The sequence below is a fragment of the Eleginops maclovinus genome, chromosome 16 (genome assembly GCF_036324505.1).
Source record: "Eleginops maclovinus isolate JMC-PN-2008 ecotype Puerto Natales chromosome 16, JC_Emac_rtc_rv5, whole genome shotgun sequence".
NCBI classification, from domain to species: domain Eukaryota; kingdom Metazoa; phylum Chordata; class Actinopteri; order Perciformes; family Eleginopidae; genus Eleginops; species Eleginops maclovinus.
Genome location: NC_086364.1, coordinates 17127378 through 17150263, shown reverse-complemented (window position 1 = coordinate 17150263; position 22886 = coordinate 17127378). Strand labels below are relative to the sequence as shown.

The 22886-nt window shown below is 40.4% G+C and overlaps 1 protein-coding gene across 1 annotated transcript in view; it reads left to right on the top strand.

Moving 5' to 3' along the window:
• Positions 1-22886, top strand: part of cacna1ia (calcium voltage-gated channel subunit alpha1 Ia) — a 140652-nt gene that overhangs the window by 57010 nt on the left and 60756 nt on the right. The window contains exons 3-5 of the mRNA XM_063904518.1: positions 9838-9949; positions 16412-16545; positions 22242-22339. Coding sequence (XP_063760588.1) covers positions 9838-9949; positions 16412-16545; positions 22242-22339 — 344 coding nt within the window. The remainder of the gene's footprint in view (positions 1-9837; positions 9950-16411; positions 16546-22241; positions 22340-22886) is intronic.

Sequence of the window (22886 nt, the reverse complement as noted above, 5' to 3'; positions counted from 1 at the left end):
GTAGAAATGTGCATTTGTATTTACTAAAGGAACACATACTAATAAATATATCACAGTTTTTAAAACCGAGAGCTAGATAATGAGACCTTCTGTCTGATTTGAGGAGCCCAGTCAAGTATAAACTTTCAAAAATAATTTTGTCCAATCAGATCCCTCCAGTGTTACTGCCGTGATTGATCTCTTTTAATCTGTGGTGCCAGGGAGTAGAGGTTGTGAGGGAAATATAACATGTAAAGCACATGGCAAATATATATGTGATCTTAACATGTCAGGTTTTGTCATATACTGTAAAAAAGTATGATTCATGTTTGATATCTGTTGGAGACGTATTTTCTTCCTGTCTAGCATAAGTCCTTAAAAAGCCCTTAATTAAGACCTTTTTGATATTAAAGGAGCTGGTCAAAACACAACTCAACATCAAACTGGGGCAGATGTTGTATTAAGTTTTCTGTGAGAGTTTAATTCTATCATTTGATGTTTGATTGTATTCTTACCATTTACTGTCTATCATTCAGCACATGATAGACACTGTCTAAAGGGTGCCAGATTGGTAAAAAGTATCTATCAAACTTTTGCTGGAAGCCACAGTATGATATTTACCTCCTGGTGTAGCTATGTTCATCCGTTCGGTTTATGAAGTGATTTAGTAACTACCTGAATTATGTAGTAAACACGCAGCCATCATATATCCTGACTTCACTCATGGGATAGCATGGTACACACTGCTTTCTGGTACCTTCCAAATGTGATCTTAAGAAGGGGAAGGATTTATTTGGTGTGGAAATGTGCACATCTACGACAGATCCACAGAGTGATAGGGTTAGTGGTAGTGAGAATTATACATGCTAGGCCATAACTTCCTCACTGGAGATGCTACGTCCTGTCTGTCTTTTCTCTTTTAGTGCTTGAGCACACAGGTGCTACTGATCTCTAGAGCAGCCGATAATGCCCTCTCTGCCTTAGTGGCTGTAAGGAGGTGAGACGTTGGTGAAGAGATCGCTGAGCAGATGGCGGCACCACATGTGACGAGTCGAGAAGCTTTTAACAAATAAAGGTGTTCAAATACAGTAGCTCTTGTGTTTGAAGGCATGCATGATTGTCAAAAGTGTTTCTTGATCAGCATTCACCAAGTTACGGCTGACAAAATAACTTTTTGGAACAGCAAGGTTTTTTGCTTATAGCAAGAGATGGAATTCATTACAGATAGAGGAAGACAGATGGCTGGAGGGAGGTTGAGGGTTGCTGAGGATGGTCGCTTGTCACATCAGAGTCGGATAGTCTCTGCGGATGTCAGCAGCATAGTCCTCTCATCGCATATATTTCTCTTCTTCTCACTCTCTCCTCCCTTCTGCTTCCAAAACTCTGACCCTGTGTTGAATCCAAACTAATGGCTTGTGAGTACGCTGCATGCGCCACTATCCACTGACCCGCCGCCAAAACTCTAGTCTTTATCAATTTCCTCTTCTCTTCATACCTTTCTTTATTTCCCTATGCGTGTCAAATTCCTTTGCTCGCTTCTTTTACTAACCTCCTCTTTCACCCCTGGCTCGCCTCTATACTCTCAGTTTATATTGGCCTCCCTCAGTTTTTCTTTCAGTTTCCTTCTCTCCATCTCACTGAGTCATGTCGTTCTTTCTCGATCACTCTCTCCCCTCACACAAACACAAGCACAGAAAGTATTGGCTCATATTTCCCATGGTGTCTGCAATACATTCAGCTTCACTAGCGGCAGCAATGTACTGGAGCAAGGCACCTGCTGTGCTGAGCTGATATGAGAAGAAAGACAGATACACAGACACACACAAGCAGACCCACACACACCATGAGCCTTCAAATGCTCAAAAATGGATGGAAAATGTAACCATCCTCTTTCTCTAAATGCAGACACTGCACAAACTAGAAACTTGTACACAATTACCGAAAATATTTTACATCAGCCCACGGGGAAAAGTGCGGCATTCAAAACACACACACACACGAACACTGACACACAGTTTGTGTTGTCTCGGTGGCTAAAAGCAACCCTGTCTGCTCCCGTTGCCTTGGTTACAGGCCATAGACTTGTCTTGTGAGGTGCTCCAGGTCTCTGCTCGCCGTGTCAGGCTATGCGGTTGGCACTGTGTGTCCGTTTGTCCTCGCCATATGTTTGTGTGTCTGCATGTGCATCTGTGTGCTTGTGTATCGGCGGGGCTGCCGTAAATGGGTGTGCATCAAGCAGCAGTCACGGCGGCGAGAGCATAACACATAATGTGGCAATTTCACAAGTCATAAACGAATCATGAGTGAAATTATCAAATTAGGTTGCAGTTTCTTGGATTTCGTAATGGGTCCACTCCCTTATTTTACAGTTTCATAATTGCTTATTCTCTTGTCAAAATGCTTTCAGGAGGATACTGAAAATGTCTTACAGGCAACAACAGCAGAAAAAGTGTTTCTCATTTGCGAGACTGCACCACTACAGCATATACACTTCTGAAGTGAGGTCTAAAGGTTTCTCTAATGTGTGATATTTGCTGCCTCTATAATAGTCCTATGCAAATCCTCAATAAGACAGTATTAAAGTGAATTCACAGAAACCTTATCACAAATGTCCACTTACTGCTTTTCTTCAATGCCAAAATATAGTGCTGCACTTGTATATTTAAATGGACTCTGTTAAAACACAGCCTGCATGTCTCCATATTGCTGAGTATATGCTGACATGGCGGTATGTGGACATGTTCCCTCAACTGCATGAGTTTGGGGACAGATATTGGAGAGCAGCCAGTAATGCTTACATATATCTTCCAGAAACATCTACTGAATGCTAATCTTTCAATGTCCTTGTGTGCAGAACTGACAATAATTAAATAACAACATTGATGAAAGTTAATTGAATGGATTCACTTGACCTTCACCCTTTTTTTGGAGTCAAGTCTGATCTAATAAAAACAAAGCTTAAGTTTATGGAGAGAAAATTGAATAAAAACTGGCTTTATTGATTAAAGTCTTTGCTGTTCATCACTACTCTTATGTTTATAATTTATTTGCGTCATTCCTAACATTTACTCTCCATCTGATGTGTGTAGAATACCATGGCCACTGACTGGCAGGCCCTTTATGCCAGTCAGTTGCAGAACATGGCAGACACAAGCTATTTGAGGGACCTAACCAATTGGCTATTATTTACACATTAGCCAGCACTTAAGGGCCTGTGCAGACAATACGTATTCCCATCATGCAACATTTCACAGGATGGCTACAAGTGTAGAACTTTAATAAACACTACATACATATCAAGCTAGTTTTAGATTGTGCATATACTGTACACACTACCCTTACACGTTATCTAGTCATTAGATCACTTTTTATATTTTGCACCAACGTTTTGATTCCTTGACTTAGCACAGTTATATGATATTTACTGAAAGCAATCCTTAGCCTTCATTTAAGGCACAACAACATACATAGTCTTCAATGGGGCTGAAAGTTGTGGTTCTAGGACACTTGAGACCCAATTCCTTTCCATTGCATGACACATACTTTTTGAATAGCTGTTTTACTCTTTAGGAAGGTCTTATCTTAAAAACTGTCAATAATATTACGAAGCAAAGAAGGATTTTTTGGTGCCAGGGAAATATGCAAAAACATTATCCCTCAAATTGTGTTTTTATTTGCAGGGGCAGACGGTGTGTGTAGAGTGTGAGAATTACCTCATAAGCACACTTTCTGCTCCCACCTAAGTGAAAGTTACAATTGCTGAGACAAGCATAGCAACTCTTATAGAACATATACTGCACTTTACTTAAGGCTTTTAAGACGGGGGTTTACTTGTTATTTGAGGTGCTGCGCTGTTCCTATGCTTCAATGGTTGGAGAGCCTTTTGGCCTTTTGGTATGCAGAGGTAATGGCTTTGTTAAGAACATTATGAACTCTTCAGTTTAGTCGTCTGTAACCATTCAAAGTTAAACAGGGTCATTTGCACAGCTGTTTGCACAGAAAGTAAGGGGTTTGCAAATTTGCGAAAAGTTTCTTTCTGTTTGATTTATGTTGGCAAACTTGATACAATGGTGTAATCCTGTGTAAACAAAGATAGAGTTCAGGCGCAGTAAGGAATCGGCAGGAAAGTTTAGGCACAAAGTAGAGAGTTGGCAGACTCGCAGACAATGAGGTCAAGCAGCCAAAGGGTCAGAAAGAGAAAAAAGTGCCTGTGATACACTCATTGATCAAGTTTCCCACAAGGTCCTAGGAAACTAAGTGGGTTAAAACAAGGGATGAGAGCCGAGAGAGGGAGGTGGTGAGATTCCTGGCAGTGTGCCTCCCTACTCCATCATAGAGAGGTACAGAGAAAGAGAGAGAGAGATACCAAGGACAGTGGGCAGACACACTCTGTATCAGTGTGTACACTGGTTGACATCACTCAGCTGACGGATTCCTCCTCCAGCAGCTGTGACACTCCTCGTTGTAACACATAGCCAATGCTGTGACACATACGACTACTTTGTATTGTTTGTATGAGGGTGAATTTGAAAACCCACCTGACTAGATGGGACTTCATTTTTCAGAAGTATAATGATGGAGCAAGATGTCACTGTTTTTTGGTATGTTTTCCCTGTAACAAGGTTGTTTACTTGGATTACTCAGAAGTGTGTGTGCATGTGTGTGACCTATCATGCTTGGTGGGGAGAAGAGCGAGGCTTCAGTGGCACAGTGAGAAGCTGAATGTCATTTTGATTCCCTCTGTTTGAGACTGATGCTGAGGGTTTTCAAAGGGACACACACACAACCATGCAAACACACTGCGGAAGGGAGCTCTGTTAAAAAAGCCTCGCTGAAAATTACAGAGTTATAATTCAGACATGAGTCATCCTGTTATTAGCAAGCATACACACACTGTTGATTTGGTGCAGCCATGTAATAGTCATTCCTACATTTTCCTGCATGATAGGATTAGCCTATATAAATGGCCACACTCAAACACACACACACACACACTTTACTATGTTGCATCACTTAAAGCAATCATGTAGAAATAGAATTTGGTTCTTAATAATTTGGATTCCCATTTGCATGAATAATTTATTATGCAGTTTTTTTTCTGCTCCTTCTTAGCGAAGCAGTCCAAGGCGCGTTACAGCGAACGCTTGTTACAAAGATGAGATTGAAAAAACATAAAACGTCCATACTTGATGAATAAGTAACAGCCTAACCGGCAGATGTTATAAATTGTAAGAATCCTTCAAATTCAGATCTATATCTGGTCCTAAAAAGCAATATCTGGAATGCTTTACACATGTTCTTTGAAATAAAATGGGGGAAAACCTTTAAAAACAGAGGTTTAAATATACAACACATTAAGGTTAATCTCATCTCTAAGACTGTTACTTTAAAATGTTAAGATACTGCAGCCACATTTTCATGGGGACAACATAAATGCAGAAGAAGGAATGCACTCAGGTAATAAATTGGTTTTACCCATGCACTGGAGCCCTCTATTTTTACATTCAATGATTAGAATAATGAGTTCTTTGTAAAGATGTTTGCCTTCAAAGGTGTAGAAAATAACGTTACTCTGGGCTCCTACACGCTGCCTTGCATCACAAGGACAGATAAATAGAGAATCAGTGACACAATTCAAAATCCTGAAATGTTTTTTCAAGGAGAAAGACAGAGAGCTTGATAAAGTCGGAAAGCTCCAAATAGGGGGAAAAAGGATGAAAGAGGACAGCGTGTGTTTGACGAAATCTGAACTGACGTAGAGGGACAGGCGTAAAAATAGGTAGAGACGTCGCGAAGAAGAAGAGAGAACAGATGAGATGAGAGGAGTAAAAAGAGGGAAGAGGCTCTGTCTGCATCCTAAGAAGATTTAGACATACAGGAATGAGGAGAAAGAGAGGTTTAATGCTTGAAAGAAAAAAGACAGATGCGTAAAGATGCAAGCTGAACCTCCTCAGTCACACCTGGGTGGTCTCTGGGTGGATCCTTTAAGGATTTAAGGGTAAATATCACACGAGTAATGACTTTAAAAGAACAATTAAATGAAATGCTGAAGCTCGATAACAGCAGGCCTCCCTTTGTCTCACCTCAAAGCATCCTTGGTGTCAGACTCAGTTAGCAACACCCAAACGTGATTAGGGAGTGACATTACCAGAAAGCGCTCTGGAATCAGCTGGCTGTGAGTCAGCCGCCTGCTGCTTCATTTCCCTGGGGAGGGAAAGGGTCAGCATGACAGAGAAACTGAACTCAAACCAGCGCTGAGTCACTTCACATGACTCTGCAAATGCTGCTGATACTGTTAGCTTTAATGGGTCGAAGGTGCGTAGTCGGCGAGGGGTGTGAGGGGTGATGCTTTGCATGGGATGAAGTGCGGTGCAAGTTGTGCGTTTTGACCCGAGTTACCCTGCAAATGTTTGTATGCTCAACTCTGAGCTGCAAAGAGATTTGCAAGAATGTTCAAAACAGGTTTTCTGCCGTGGCAAAGCTGCTATCCTTTTGTCTCCTGTCTCATATTTGTTTATTGCTAAGTCCCTAACAAGACTTCTCCGATGCCTTTTGTATATCTGTTGCTATTCATTTTTCATCTTCTCCTCTTTCTCAGTCTGTCTCGCTCCGTTCTGCGAGTTCACACCATGCTTCTGTTCTTTGCTCCTGCTTCGCTAACACAGAACCTAAGGGCAGGTTTTTCCAGTTGTCATACCGGAGCGCCACACACACACACACACACACACACACACACACACACACACACACACACACACACACACACACACACACACACACACACACACACACACACACACACACACACACACACACACACACACACATAGACATGCCAAACCTCAAGAAGTCTGATAGATTTTCATTGCCTGTCGAGGTGTATATTGTGTCCCAAAGTGTTTGTTTTAGCTGGAAGGGCACAATTGTCCATGGTTTGATTTGTCACACCTAAGGATGAATGAAAAGCGGAGAAGAAACAGAGAGGTAGAAGGAAGAGGAGAAGCTGGGAAAATTAAATTTCATTGAAAGGACAGAAAGGAAAGAAAGAACAATGTAACCCAAAGGGGTTACACGCCTATTTATTTCAAAGAAAGGGGTGGTGGTTAGATAAGGAGACAAGGAAGAAGAGGCAAAGGGACTTCATAAATATTTCTCTTCACACATCGCTCTGATTTTATTTCTCCCCATTTCACTGTTACCCCTAGAGATCAGTGCTAAAGAGATAGCAGAGACAGCTGAGAGGCAGCTGGATGGAGAGGAATGTAGATTAATAGAGACTATGCGTGTGTGCAGAGACACATATTGAAAATATGAATAACAATGATGTTTGCAACCATATAATACACGCATAAAAACAAATAGTGTGTATTTGTGTGACGCGATGCATCTACATAAAAATAATTCCTAATAGAAAATCCTTGAGCTTTGAATCAATTTAGTCCTTGTTCGAGGCAGGTTCAAAAAGAAGTTACCCAGTGAGTGAGATGTAGCACGACTTATAGCTAACTCTTTTGTTATTGTTTGGATGTCTGTGGAAAATTTTTGTTTGCAGGTTACAAAGGTACAGTTTCACAAATACTTTACTTGATAGTTGTTTTAAAGGGGAAATGAGATCCTTGAACCATCAATGACACAAGGCATAGTTTTTGATCAGAGGATCATGAATTTTGTTTTGAATAATAAAGTTTCTTAAGCTTTAGTGAATATTTAAAGTGCCTTTGTACTAGATGCACATATTCTATTCATATATTATGACACAGATTAGGGATAAATATTGCAATTTTGCCACTAAATTTACCATAAAATTGTACAATGTTCTTTCCGCCTGCTCATGCAAAGAGCAACATGCCAAAGGTGCTCAGTCTCCTAAATTACAAATAAGTCTTGCACTGTATCTTTTTCTTGTGCCTCTCTTACTCTGGTATAAATGTGAGAAATACAGCTTTTCATAAAATAAATGAACAGTCTGCGTCAGATTTATAGATATAAATAATGCCAGCCTCAGTTGTTTTAAAGATGTGTGAGTGTTTTTCTTTCCTCTTAAGCTTTTGCAATCATCCGTGTGAAATTAGTTTTCATCATAATATGTGTATCATGCCACACAGACACATTTCCCACTGACACAAGTTCTGCAAGTGCAAAGTTCATGAGAACAAAAGACGTCGAGCTTATTGTGTGGGAATAAAAGAAAGACAAAAAGTATGAGTTAAGAGGATAGAGCCTCGAAGTAAAAGAACGTAAGCTGACGGCTTAAGATATCAAAAAAGTGAAAAGCTTTAAAAGACTTTTAGACTGCGTGACAGTGATTATAACAACCACTTATACCCCCACTATTGTATGCATAATACTGTAAGAATTAAGTATTTGAATTTGTCTTTTCAGTATTATTCATCTTTAAATATCATTAAAATGACACAATAATTACAATGTTTTAACTCCTAAAGAAGAAAGGTAAGGCACATGGGTAAACCAGCACTCTGCAGGGTGAAGTCACTCTGGAAATAAAGAGATGAAGGCTCGGTAGTGAATATAGTAGCTCCTCCCCAGGATGTAAGTCCAACTCAAGTAAACTATTTCATTTCATTTTGGCCGCCACTGGTTTGAGATTATTAAGTATATTTCAAAAAATCAGAGCCAATGCTGTTCTATCTTTCATCATTTTAAGTAAATCTCACAAAAGGGGTGGTATGCCTTGGCAGACAATAGAATTTACTCTGTCATGTCTGATTTTGTGACTCATACAGCAAAAATAGGTTGGCTGGAAAAATACTTTTCATATTCATTGTCATTGACGAATTGCTCACTGGCAGCGTGGCAGCTGCGTGACCTCTAAACTCGCATGGTGTGTTGCATACGTGCTGCGGATGAGTCATCTATGAACTGATATTTCTGATGGGAATCTGTCTGGTTCACGCTTTGGTACGAAGCAGCGCTTTAATTTCCAGATAATCGTTGAGAGCATTTAATTTTCTCTTTTTAGTTTGTGGCAATATGCTGCAACATTTCTCCAAAGGTATTATTTTTGAAATGTTGTGAACAAACCTCTGCAAGTCATATTATGGAAAATGTTCAATGTTTTGTTGTTCAAATATCATTAAAAACTGAAATTTGTACCATTTTTGTACTTGTATTTAAATAGCTATATATTATACAAATAGGTTTTACAAGTTTATATATATTAACACTATGGTAATCAAATAAATGCCAGCAAAATAACATTGATTAAAAAACCTCAAAACATGCATTTAATATTAACAAGAGGCTCTGAGTGGAAAAATTGTTCTAAAAATTGACACTTTCATCTGCAGCTTTATTTTAAACCATGTCTGTATGGAGACGTTTACCCATGTTTTACTTTTCTTTGATCCCTGCAGGGATATTATCCTTTCATTAGGACTACTGTATCCTGTTAACACGGAGATAACCCCCCACCCACTCAGTCCACGTGGGAGTTAAAACAAACACACCCTGCGGCCTTAAGTTAGAAGGCATGAAGCCGCTTAAAGAGTTCAGAAGATCATTTACAAGCATTAGGAAATGTGCTGCTCTAAATCATAATCTGTCATAATAGTTGTTATCTTTTTTACCTTTGTTGTCAGCAAGTGAATTGAGTTAAATTGTGTCTGGTAGGATGAAAACACAAAATGCTGGTTTTGGATCTTTAAATCAAACTGCTTAAAACTCCAGTAAAATGTATTGTCTTATCTGATAATAATGTGTCGTTTTCGATGTATGTGAAATCCTTCCAGATTGTGTTTGATTTCAGATAGACAGCGCCATCCATCAATCCATTCGAAGTGTGTCTGCTGTGCATTCCTCCTCAGCTGCTATGCTCCTTAACCCCAGTCCTGCTAATACGTGGTTCGAGAGGATTAGCATCATGGTGATCCTGCTCAACTGTGTGACACTGGGCATGTACCAGCCCTGTGAGAACATCGACTGCACCTCTGACCGCTGCCAGATACTGAAGGTAAGCTAGACCTCTGTGTGTGTGTGTGTGTGTGTGTGTGTGTGTGTGTGTGTGTGTGTGTGTGTGTGTGCCTGTGAGTAAGAACATGTCATTGCACTGATGACACTATAGAGCAAAACCATCATCAACTATATGTCCTAAAATCAGATACAGTTTAACACCACAGCTAAAATATATCCATCCTAGAAGCTTTATATTTGCATTTGCCCTCTGCACAGGGATAAGACTCAGTGGGTTATAATAAAGTCTTCTGGAGCCTCACGTGATTTTGCCACTTTGTAATGAGGATAAACTTGGGGAGACTAGCAGTGGAAATGTTGGTTTTGCAAGGCACCAAATGCCGCAGCCATTTTTCCAATCATAATCAATAGGTTTTCTAGCCTGCACATGCATCCTGGATGGCAATGCATGCAACACATAGAGCCGTGGAAACCGTGGACACCACTCACATTTTTTCTTTATCTCTACATGTATGGCAGCCATTACAGTGTGTGTTGAATTCCAACACAGAGGAAAAATTGCCAGTAATGTATAGATTTCAATACACAAAAACAAAACCATTTAACTCAAAAGACGATAATGCTGGAGTGGTCTCTTAATTTTTTCTGTACCTGTACCAGGTCTTCATTGACAAAAGGATTTAATAACAGCTTGAGTTTCTCTCACGTCAGAGCACCTATTGTTTTGTTGTTTGTCTGTTTTCTTGCCAAATTGCAGATATATCCCTTTTGTTTCTGTCCGTACGCCGAGTAGGGCTAATGTGGGTTTTGTGTAATTTGCAAACTGGACGAGGATTCGTTGTGTTCCTCTGGGGTCGTAACTGCTTTTCAATGAAGAGAATTTGGCAGGCTGAATATCAGGTGTGACAAGAACAACCTTCTGCCTCAGATGCTTTTTTTTTGTGCTTTTTAATGCCCATTGATATTGAAAATCTGTCTCCAGTAACCCGCGGTGACTGCTGTTGGTTTGTCCCGTGTGCTGTACCTATGTTGACTGATTGCACCACCACATCTCACTTGCCTACAGCACATTAGAGTGGATTATAATATAAAAATAAAGCCCCCCAGACCAGACCGTAATAGGTTTATTTATCTCGTCGGATTTTCTTTTCATTGTGCAGAGATGTCAAAGAAGCATTCACTGTATTTTTTAAAACTGTGCGACACATCTTCCTGCTTCAGAATCTCTCCTCCTCCTCCTCCTACTTCTCCTTCCAATGCCATCTTTACTCCTACCTATGATCCCGTTCCCCCATCATATACACTCTCTCTCTTCCTTCTTCCATCCGTTTCCTCTCTAACAAGCATATTGTCTCCCCAGGTAGTAGGAGGGGTCCTGTTCTGCTGGTTGCTAATGGTAACAGGAGGGATTTTGCTGACATAACTGAGATTGTTAAGAGTGGCCCTCACATGCTTCTGTGGCCCCTTTGTGGAAAGATGTACCCCCCACCTCACTAACTGGAGGAAAGAGTAACCACACGCAACATTACTTCAGGTTATGTTCAGATATCTATATAAAAGGTTATTATGGGATAACCAAACAAAACAAAGGTCTAGTCTGCAGGAGTTCAAGTGCTCAGTAAATGCGTTTCATGTGTGCTATGTGGTATACTATACAAAAATATAATCAAACTTAAAAGTTTGGATGAAATGTGGTGATTTACAGTTTTGAGAGAATTAGATTAATGATCAATACCTCTCTTATGACTGTCCACTGGTGCCCTCACATAGTGTCAGTAAATCCCTGTGAAAATGTGATTAGTCATTGAGATTTAAATGTATTTATTTACTTATTTATTTCTTATTCCACCCATGTAAGTTATTTTAAAACAAAACATGCACACTTTACAAATAAATATACATATATATTTAGCCCATGGTGAAAAGGAGCAGGGAGAAGAAGATCTTATTTTACCTGCCACTTCTTAAAAAAATGAAATAAGAAATCACAGTGGCTTACAAATATGTACAGAAACATAAAACCAGAGCACAATCAAAGGTCATCTTCATACTTTCTGATGTATTAATACATTTTCTCAAACATAAAGACGTTGATACAGCCCTTTAAATTGGTCGGAAATAATTCCACTTCTTTATTCAGTCTGCCCAATGCAGAGGATCCACCTCTAACTTAATGGGTTCTCTTTGGCCCATGCTACACCTCTCCACTAAGCTTCATGAAAATAGTTTTTCCGTAATCCTGCTGAAAAACAGACAAGCAAACCATACTTAAAAACACACCCTCCTGATTTTGTTGTTAGCAAACTACACTAAAAACGATGGTCCCCCTGAAAACAAACAGGGGTTTTGATTATTTTGAGTAACTTGTATATTGTTCCTTGAAAAACAACTGCTTTGGAGAGCATTAATATTTATTAATGGCAACTTCCTCCACTCATGTTCACAGAAGAGAAACTATCTGCATGGCCAAGAAATTAACAAGTTCACATCTGCAGTCAAGGATGAAATTGTACAAACTGTGAGGAGGTGGAGGTCTTCTGCAGTCGTCCCTGGACCGTTTTAAATCATGTCAGGATTTCTATAGTCAAATGGAGAGTTGTTTTTCTACCTTAAGTAGATTGGAACGGGGCAGGACTCATTATACTTTTAAATCGGCACCTGTTCCACCTTTTTAATGGAGCTTCAAATCTAAAAAAAACAAAGGCATTACTTCCACTTCTCTGTTTGTCAGTGAGTGTGAAATGAACATTTGTCTGCGCGGTGCCTTTGGATTGATACACTGATCACTCTCGCCATTCACTCAGTCCACAAGTACGAGGCGCATACATCATTTTATTTTTAATGATCCATCATCCCAATCCTGATGACCTACTTACAACCTCCTTCCCTCTTGCCAAATAAGCAGCACAATGACAGCATATGAAGTAGCTTCCACACCATCTCCTATTTCAAATCACGAAAGAGCCCATCACCAGGCAGCCATAACCTCTTTACAAATCATGTTGGCGATAAAACATGATAGCCTGACTGAAGAGGAAGCTGGCGGTGGTGACAAATATCTATGATGAATTCATTCCCTTCTTGCTCGACAGGCATCCGACTAGTGCAGCCAAACGTCAAATTACATGTGAAGCGTGGAGGCTGCATTATTTATCAAAACATCATTTAAACAGCTGATCTTCTCATCTTCCCCATTGCATGCTGCCAGCTCTGTGTGTGAGAGAGAGAATGAGCAGGGGTAGAACACACATGTCGGCTTCAAATGCTTTACAAGGCATGCCCTCATATGCCATGCATGCACAGAGAAAACCCACAGATTTCAACATTAATAGTCTTTTGCACCGACATGCATGCACACCGACAAGTGCACACATTTGCGTCGACTTCCTCATCGGCCTTTCGATATATTTAACCCTATAAATAATATTTCAGACAATGACCGGGGAATAAAAAGGGAATATATACAGTAGCTCTTCGTAACTCTTCTCTCTATTCTTGCAATTTTTGACTCAGACAAATCAACAACCCCTGCTACTGCCAGTGGTGCAACGTGAATACATCCACTAAATTGCACGCACCATTTGTCAATTTCGATGAACTCTATCGCTACACACCATCTTGCAGTTTTTCATCAATCTGAGTTAAAAAAAACTCTCTCTTTTTCTATTGAAGCATATTACTCCTAGTTGTCCAAATGTGCCACATATCAGTGCTTTTCTGCCTGCTGTGGGTTATTGTTGAGTCTCTAGTTTGTCATTTAAGTTCTGCCTGAAACCCAGAAAGAGTAATAACCTCTAAGTACTTGAGGAAAATGGTTTCTCCATTGCAGCATGTCTATTGGCGTGTGTAATCTGATTTGTCGGGTGCACAAACTCTTTTTTCAGAGCATATGTCTTTACTGTTTAGCAGCAGACAAACATTTAGTTTGTTTGATAAGTTTTCTACATTTAGGGCCTTCTTTGCATTCATCTTTCTATGAAATGCTTATAATAATACCGTTTATTGGCCTTCAAATTGTCAACATTTAAGATTATTCTTATATATTTTTGTGTGTCTTTTGTCTTTGCCATGAGTACAGTATTTAAAAGCTTAAGCTGCTCATTAATCTGTACAGTGTTTAACATTAACGTCTGTCCGTCCTGGGAGAGGGAACCGTTTTAGGTTGAAAGTTTCCTAGAATTTCTCCCCTGTTATTATCAGGAGAGTTTTCCCTGTCCGCTGCAAGATATCAAGGACAAGGAGTGTTTTAGGCTGCAGCTTGTAAAACCCCCGGAGCCAAATTTGTAATTTGTGATATTGGGCTAGGCTATATAAAGTTTATTTGATTGAAGAGCAATTTAAATGGGTCGTTTTTTTTGGCCACACTCTTTATATTTTATTTGGTCAGCAAAGTAAGCAGCAGCAGAAATGCTATTCTTTGCGGAATAATGTATGTGTATTTGTTTGCACGGTCTGTGTATGCTCGACAGATTTGGAACAAACACAACAGCTTGTAATCATCTTAAATCCAAATTATGACCGATGACTTATGAGCAAGCTGTGTCGCTCTATTGCTTTCTTGAATTTCATAGACTCTGTGTAAAGATGTTCAAGCTTGAGTTATATGTAGTAGGAATATATAACAAGGCAGCAAACACAGTCACACAGCCCAGGGCAAAGCACTGGGGAAGAGTTTTGTTCCGAAAATACAATAGGAGGTTTAGCAAGTGATCTGAACATAATAATGCAAGCAGGACATGGCAGAGTTATGAGCTCAACTGTCTCTCTCTACGTGTATCTCCTCCTGTCTCTTCTCTCTGTGTCTTTGTTGTCTCTGAGGTTTGACCTGGATCTCCCTCACTTTCTTTTTCCTCCTCACTTCTTACAGTACTTCTGCTGTGATTCCTGTACTGCAGCGTGGGTTGGTTCACAGTGGGCACCATATGTTTTGTGTGGTACCACATAAGTACAAACACATGTTCTTGTTGCAAATATACAGATATATAGCGCTTTTTAAGCCGTTCAAATCACAATGCTAATTAACAGCATCGTTGGCTCAAGCTAAGACGCCAGTGTTCCAGATTTGAACATCACATTATCATAGTCATTGCTGTGTCATACATTTAAGAGTTAACACTTCCTTGAATATAGAAGATAATGGTTGATTTTTAAGTATTTTAAGGACCTAAATGTAAGATAGAAAGAAAACAAGTAAGATTCCCATGGCTTTTCAACAGGTCTAGGTGTAAGACAAATACTGTGAAAGTTGTTAAAGAAACTACAGAGCCCATGTTGTCTGGGATATTATTGAATTTGTATTGCCTGCTCATAAAGACATGTTTATGTATAAATGCGAGAGGGTTTTAAACTATGAAGAGAGCTTCATGACAGAGTTAATGGTGGGCTAAAACATGAGAAAGGAACTGCATTCTGCTATTTTGTTCACAGTGAACACTAACTGCACAATCCAGAATTATGGGAGTAGGCAAGAGAGGGCCAGAAGGAGATAGTGGTACCAGGCACCTGGGTACTGCACTTGACAGATAGAGTAGAGAAGGATTAAATGATAGGCTGGACACCCGGAACTCGTGGAACCAAGAGGCGAGGACTCTGACTGTGCTCCAACCAGAAACCTACATGCACACACATTCAAATATACACACAAGGGGACCGCCCCCTTCTCCAAAGAGTATAAATATGGTCTGATGTCATCTGTCGGGGCTCTGGGTGGGAATGAAATCCAGGGACCTCAATATTTAGTACGTGTATCCCTATCACAACTGGAAATAAATCAGCTTCATTATAACCTTACTACTTCGTTTGGACTCCTTGCCTCGTAGAGAAATTCCAGAACATAACAATTGAGAAAATCGGACTTTAAATGAGCCATCAGAACCTTTGTTTGTTTGTGACAGATATACAGTAAGTATCGGCAGAAAGTGGCGATAAATGGACGTGATAGTCTCTTTCCTCTGTCATCTCTGGCTGCAGAATTTCAGGAAGTAGCGCTTGAAATGAAAGGTGCCAATATTGAGCATCTCTGACAATATGAGAGGAGTTTTTTTAAACACCTCAAAGAATGTGCATACAGTAGGTTCAAGTAGAAAACCGAACTATAAGTATGAGTTTAAAATGTCTCTTCAAATAGAAAGGGGTCAGTATCAATCCATGTTTTGATTCTTGAGTACTCGGCTTTGTATCAGAGCATCTGCCCCATTAGTTTTATTCAGTGTTTGTTTGTTAGTCGTCAGCTGATGTGAAACTAGTGGCCTTGGTCTGCGCTTCTTGTTTTGTTCAATTCTTTTAGATTGAATATTTCTTTTTTCCAGCAGGTTTACCATTGACGACTAAGATGCTTTAAAAAAAATAAAGAAATACTAAGTGCTCTTTATTTAGAAGAAAGAGTTGGAGGAAAAAGACTACACTGAATCTGCTTGTGCCAACGAATGAGTTTCAAGCAAAATGTATCAAATGCATATTTTACTAACTTTCTCCATCTTTGTCCCCCTTTGTTTTCCCACAGGCCTTTGACGCATTCATCTACATCTTCTTTGCATTGGAGATGGTGGTAAAGATGGTGGCTCTTGGGATCTTTGGTCGTCGTTGTTACTTGGGAGACACCTGGAACAGGCTGGACTTCTTCATCGTCATGGCTGGGTAAGTGCCTATATGATAATGCCAGAGATAACCAGTAAGTATGTCATGTTGTTTAGGGCAGATCGGTTTGAAGAAAGAGCTCTAGCAGCATATGCTCTTGAAATTCAAGCGTAATGGTTAAATGATTTGCTGGCGGCAGGAGTTTTTTCCTGCTCTGATTGTAGTGCTGTCATTATAACTTCAGCTCAGTCTCGACTACATCTTCTAACTGTTTGTTCATGGGTTTTCTAAGCTCTTCATTAACATCAGAGGGAAGATTACTAAAGCCGCCAAGTGCTGTTAGGTGCAGTGAGATTTTGAGTCATCCCAGACATTTTCACATTTGCGAGTCTGTGTAGCACCAATGATGCAGGATGACAGGTTACCAAAACTGTCTAATGAATGAGTGGCCTGTCACCTCAGGAGACTTCCTGTTTACAACTCCTGCTTTTTATGTGAGTGTTAACTCTAAAAATACCAGAAGGAATGGGAACAAAGCATTGTTTTCATTCATTGTTTATCCTCATACAAGAGAAGTCTAGCTTTTATCTTGGTATTAATAATCATACAAGAAACCATTTTTTTATTTGTTATTCAATTAGTCCGAGAGATTTGATTACATTTAATGAAAAAAATCACAGTTGTACCTACATCATATTATTATTTTGCGTTAAAACAGATCTCATGACACATTTTCCCTTTCAAATTGCATTACATTTAATTCGGCTGACACTTGGCTGACAAAGCGACTTGGAGGTGCAAAAAAACATAGAAACACTTCAAGCAAGTCACACCATTGTAAGTGCTGGTGAATTTGTTAAAAGGCTTAAGCTAACTCTATAAAGTGCTTTTGTTTTTGCAAGAATTTAATTAACAAGATGAAATCAATGCAAATACTTTAAGGCATTTTAGGCTCATTTTTCAAGCAGCATTGTGACAGTAGACCGGGCATGTGTGGGTAGTCCTCTGAGAAGGAAACCATATGGCAACCTCTGGTACCCTGCCACAGACACTACAGCATGACAGAAAAATGGCTGCAAGAAGTGACAGTATAGGGTATTCAGTAGGGTAAAGATGGGATAATGCTGCCATTCCTAGAATCATTGCCCATTAATTAACACCAGAATATAGCGTAATACTTAAGTCCTGGGAGATTCAAAAAAAAATTGTTTTCATGGAAGAAGGAAATAAATGAAAGATTGGAAGGAAACTGGGAAATCAAAAATGAGGTTTAGAGAGACACCCACTGCAGAAAGATCCATATCACCTGCCCACAACACTGGACAAATCTATCCTCAAACATTGTGTAAGTTATTGCATAAGTGTTTGCCTGCTCTTACAAAGTGTCCTCAGGAAAAGGCTTTGTCTTACAGTGGTTACACACACACACACACACACACACACACACACACACACACACACACACACACACACACACACACACACACACACACACACACACACACACACTAGGTGGATGCATGTGCACAAAACAAAAGCAAACACACATGTTCAAACACCTGCTCTGAACCAAGTGAAATCAGAGGCTCAGACATGGGCGATAAAGCAAGTCTATGCGTCTGTGTGGGTGTCTATGTGTCTGTGTGTCTGTGTGTGTGTGTGTGTGTGTGTGTGAGAGAGAGAGATGGATAGGGAGAATGGCTGGTATAATAGCACACACAAACAAAGGGAGAGCAACAGACTCACCAGGGCAGGTGGAGGGACATTCATCTTCATTTGAGCTGAATCACTTTGTCCCCAGTGGATACCCATAGTGTGTGTGTGTGTGTGTGTGTGTGTGTGTGTGTGTGTGTGTGTGTGTGTGTGTGTGTGTGTGTGTGTGTGTGTGTGTGTGTGTGTGTGTGTGTGTGTGTGTGTGTGTGTGTGTGTGTGTGTGTGTGTGTGTGTGTGTGTGTGTGTGTGTGTGTGCGCACATAATTACACACAGACATTACATACTGTGAATTTATGCATTTAGAGTTTTTCTTATCTTTGTATTCGCTCATCTGTGTTTCTGTATATGCATTTGTGCGAACGCCTCTGTCTTCATTTTCCTCTTGGCAGCATCCATTAGATTAGCGTCTAGGCTAATTGCAGGGGGCAGTGCCAAAGTTGCCAGGCCAAATCACAGACGACAGTCTGCTATGAGCTCCATGTCTGTTACCCACGGGCACACCTCTCCTCTGTCCTTTTTCCACATGCTTGGATGACCATATTCACTTGTCTTGTCCCCTACAGACCCCATCATGACCAGGCTTTCGTCCAGACAGGCTCTCAAGGAAGCTTCATGCTTTTGCTTCACAGTGTTTTTATTTTATATACTGGATATGTTATTTAACCCCATTACACCGCACTGGGACTTCGTTTTCCCAGCCTGCCTGGTATAATGCAAATATCGCTGCATGCGTCCACTGAGATTCTTGATCCAAGAATGAAGAATGACCCTTTTCACATAAAGTCGGACTTGCCTTCTATATTTTTTAATAATGTAAGCCACAGATTGAAAAATATTTACCAGTTCAAAGAAACAATTAAATACTTTCTCACATTGTGAAAGACAGATATTAAATATGTCCATCACATTAAGGAGCTGAGCTTGAGTCTTTTCATATACTGTAGATCGATATACAAACAAAAAACAACCAGATTGAATTCTGTGGATCTGCCCGTGTAGCCTTCAGTATTTTGGCTGTAATGCATAATTAAAAAGGCAAAAACAAGTCAGCACTGAAGCTGTAGTTTGCAAATATCATTACTCTCTTTGGTTGTCCTCACAGTTGCGGATATTTTATTAAGTTGTCAAGTGCAAGAATTCTCTTTTTTATGTAAATCCCATAAAATACTGTTTTATTAACTACAATTCCTCCACTGGATTTTGATGAAGACATGTTGTTAATTTGACAGTAAAGTCACATTTCACGTTTGAGATTTTTAAATTTATTTTCCTCGTCTCTCACTTTAAATGTGCTTCTGAATTCTTCTCATAAGGTCTACCCTGTGTTTCCCCTCAAGCTCTGCATTTCATATCGATATCAACACACTCACAAACACTAGTCACATGAAAGCATGAATGAGATGAAGGCGTCACAAGCAAAAAAGGAATGTGAAAAATAGAGAACAATCATAAACAGGACGCTTCCGGCAGTCCACTAATTACCCTCCCAAACACAGCGGCCTGTTTGATGGGTACAGCAAGAGATGCTTCTATAGAGTACACACACACACACACACACACACACACACACACACACACACACACACACACACACACACACACACACACACACACACACACACACACACACACACACACACCAGGCACATCTGTGATCTTCTGTTCTCTCTTTCACATCCAGATGCAATTGGGTCACTAACAAAACAATACATGTGCTCATTTATGCAATTGTTTATGCTCTTTGGGAGTCATCGGTCTAATAGTTCATTTATCGCCCTGTAACTTAAGCAAGCAACATTTACAACGTACATTTACATCTTTCTTTTTACCTTTGAGCTCACTAAAGAAAAGACATGTCTGTTGTCATTGTTTCATAACTCCCTTTTGACATTTTAGACATTCGCACTTTACCTTGCTGGAAAATTCTGACCCCCAAACAGCTGTGAGCCTCTTTCCTAAACTGTGACATTTTCATCAAGCTGCTGTGTGGCATCACCAGGATGGGGGCTTAGTTACAGTCAAGAGTTTGGGTGTGAGGTCAGTGACAAGCAAGGAGAGGTATGGAAACAAAATATTCCTTTAATTAACACCTGAAAACTCCATTTACTGCAGAACAGATCTTTCATTAAAGCTGTTCTTTTATGTTAGAGCTTATTTTATGTTGCTCTATAGTGATTTACATAGGATTCTGTGAGTCTTTGGTGGGTGTATCTCAGACTTTCTGTAAATGTGAAGGTTAAATACATTAGTCTGGTGCATGTCAAGAGCATAGATTGAGGAAAGATGGTGTGCTCTAAAACGTTTTAGCATAAACACATTAGTTGTATGGATAATGAATGAATGGTGATAACATGACAAGCAATAAAATCAAACCCATAATGCACGGCAAGGTTGACACATCCGTCATATTGGTTGCTGACATCGCCCTAGAGACCCCTGACCCATAGTGAGACTGAGAGCCGGTGGCCCTGTCCTTCCCTGAAGGGAGAACGGGCACAGGAAGCAAAAAGTCCTCGGATGTGGGGGGGCAGTGCAATCTGTGCAAGGGGGGGGCTGTAAAGCAAGAGCCACGAGCCCTCTTCAACCTGGACCTTTCCAAACAGGCCTGCAGCCAGATATCTGGAGCTGATCCTTTGGAAATGTTCCAGAATATGAATAAGAAGTCAGCTTTTGCCCATAGAAGCTTTGATATAGCTCCACCTGCCCCATTGCTCAGCCCCTATGTGTTCAATACTGGGTAAAACAATTGGTCCGGGACATCCTGGTGAAGAGTATGTTTCCTTTAAGGTGTGGGCCTAGTTATTTTTACAGTCAACAACTGAATTTGACAGTTTCATCGTCCGAAAGTCCAAAATACATGATAATTTAACCTAAAAATGTGATACTGCTCCCTACATGCCCTGGGAAATTTATAACACGTGCATTTGAATAAATTATGAGATATTTCTACGGCTGCCTGTCGGCTGTACTGCAGCACAAACCCCTTGTTACAACAAGTAATCCTACTCAAGATGGAGCTCGGGTGTTATGCTGCTGGTGACTCTGTGCCGTGGTGAAGGGCAAAAGGAAAGAACTTCCCTGTGGGATTAATAAAGTATAACATTATCGTATATGACAAGGTTCATAAGTCTGTGTGAGAGACAGCGAGCTTCACTTGTTTTGTTAAAGCCAGTGGGTGTGCTATGGGTGTTATTAGCTTGTGGTGCTGCTGCCGTTGATATCATGCTGTCCCAACTGTTGTAGCCCTGGGGACTTCATTTTTTCCCACAGCCACGCTTAGAAACTATTACACAGTGTACATTTGCACTACATGCACACAGTGTCACCTTGGCTCTCATTTAAAACACATACAGTGTAAAGTCATTCACTATTTCAACAGATTCAACTACATTTATGTTTTTGATACCAAACATGTAATAAAAGTGTGCTACATTCAAACGTACACATCAGGATTTAACACACACACACACACACACACACACACACACACACACACACACACACACACACACACACACACACACACACACACACACACACACACACACACGGCAAACCATGGCCATTCTCCTGTGAAAGTGGTTTGGGTTTGGGGGCACAAACAGCTTAGCCATGCTGTGGCAATGACTTGCTAACAGATGCCAGGCTCTGACTGAGCCACAACATCCTGCAGGCAACACTTAGAATAGAATGATTCCCTCTTTTCCCGCTCTCTCTTTCTCTTCCTCACCTCCCTTTCATGTTCTCTTCGTCCTTTTGATGCTTTGTCACTTTGTCCCTCCAACACCCTTTCTTGAGGGTTGCCACGCTCTTTGCGGTACACATTTTCCATACTGTTGAAGCTCACACAGCTCCGAGAGGGGGCAGGTGAGACTAGATCAAAGAATGACCATTGATGTTAAATCAAGAGAAGAGGTCTCTCTAGTCTAGCTGGTAATCCCTTTTTGTCATATTGTACACCAGAAGCTCACAGAACTACAGAAAGGTTAAATGATGTTCGCTTTTTTCCCAACTCTGCTTTTTCCTCTGTCTGTTTATGCAGGATGGTAGAGTACTCACTGGACCTGCAGAACATCAACCTTTCGGCTATTCGGACAGTGCGGGTCCTTCGGCCCCTCAAAGCCATCAACAGAGTGCCAAGTAAGAACATTTAAAGTTGTTGTCTGTCTGCTTGTGTGAGGCAAACGTTGCTTCTATATGATTTTTTGGGATGTTTCTGCTTGTAGTTTCTCTTACTGTGAGTCTGTCAGTTCCAATTAGGCACAAACGCATCTGCATGGAAATTCATGTATATGTATTAAATCTCTGGCTTTTTTGTGCACCCGTATGCCACCTGTACCCCACGGGGCACATTAAACATTCATCTTATGCTTAATCACGCGGCCCGCTCGGGTCCTGAGTCACAGCTTTATCAGATTTACAAACTATCTATTAATGCTGCTCCACTGATCAGTCCGTGACCATAACCCTGTTCCTCACATCTAAAACTCTGTTCTTGGAAAAAACTTTCCAACTCCTATTGATTTTGCTGTCCTGCTGCCCTAACAGGCAGCCCTTGATCATTTTAAGCACCAAATTAGCCTTCCCAAGCTGGGTTCAGACTTGTCTCATCACTCCGTTCCAACACTTTAGTAGTGAGCAAAGCATTAGCAGCTAATGCTAATTGTGGATAATGCAGTTTTTAAAG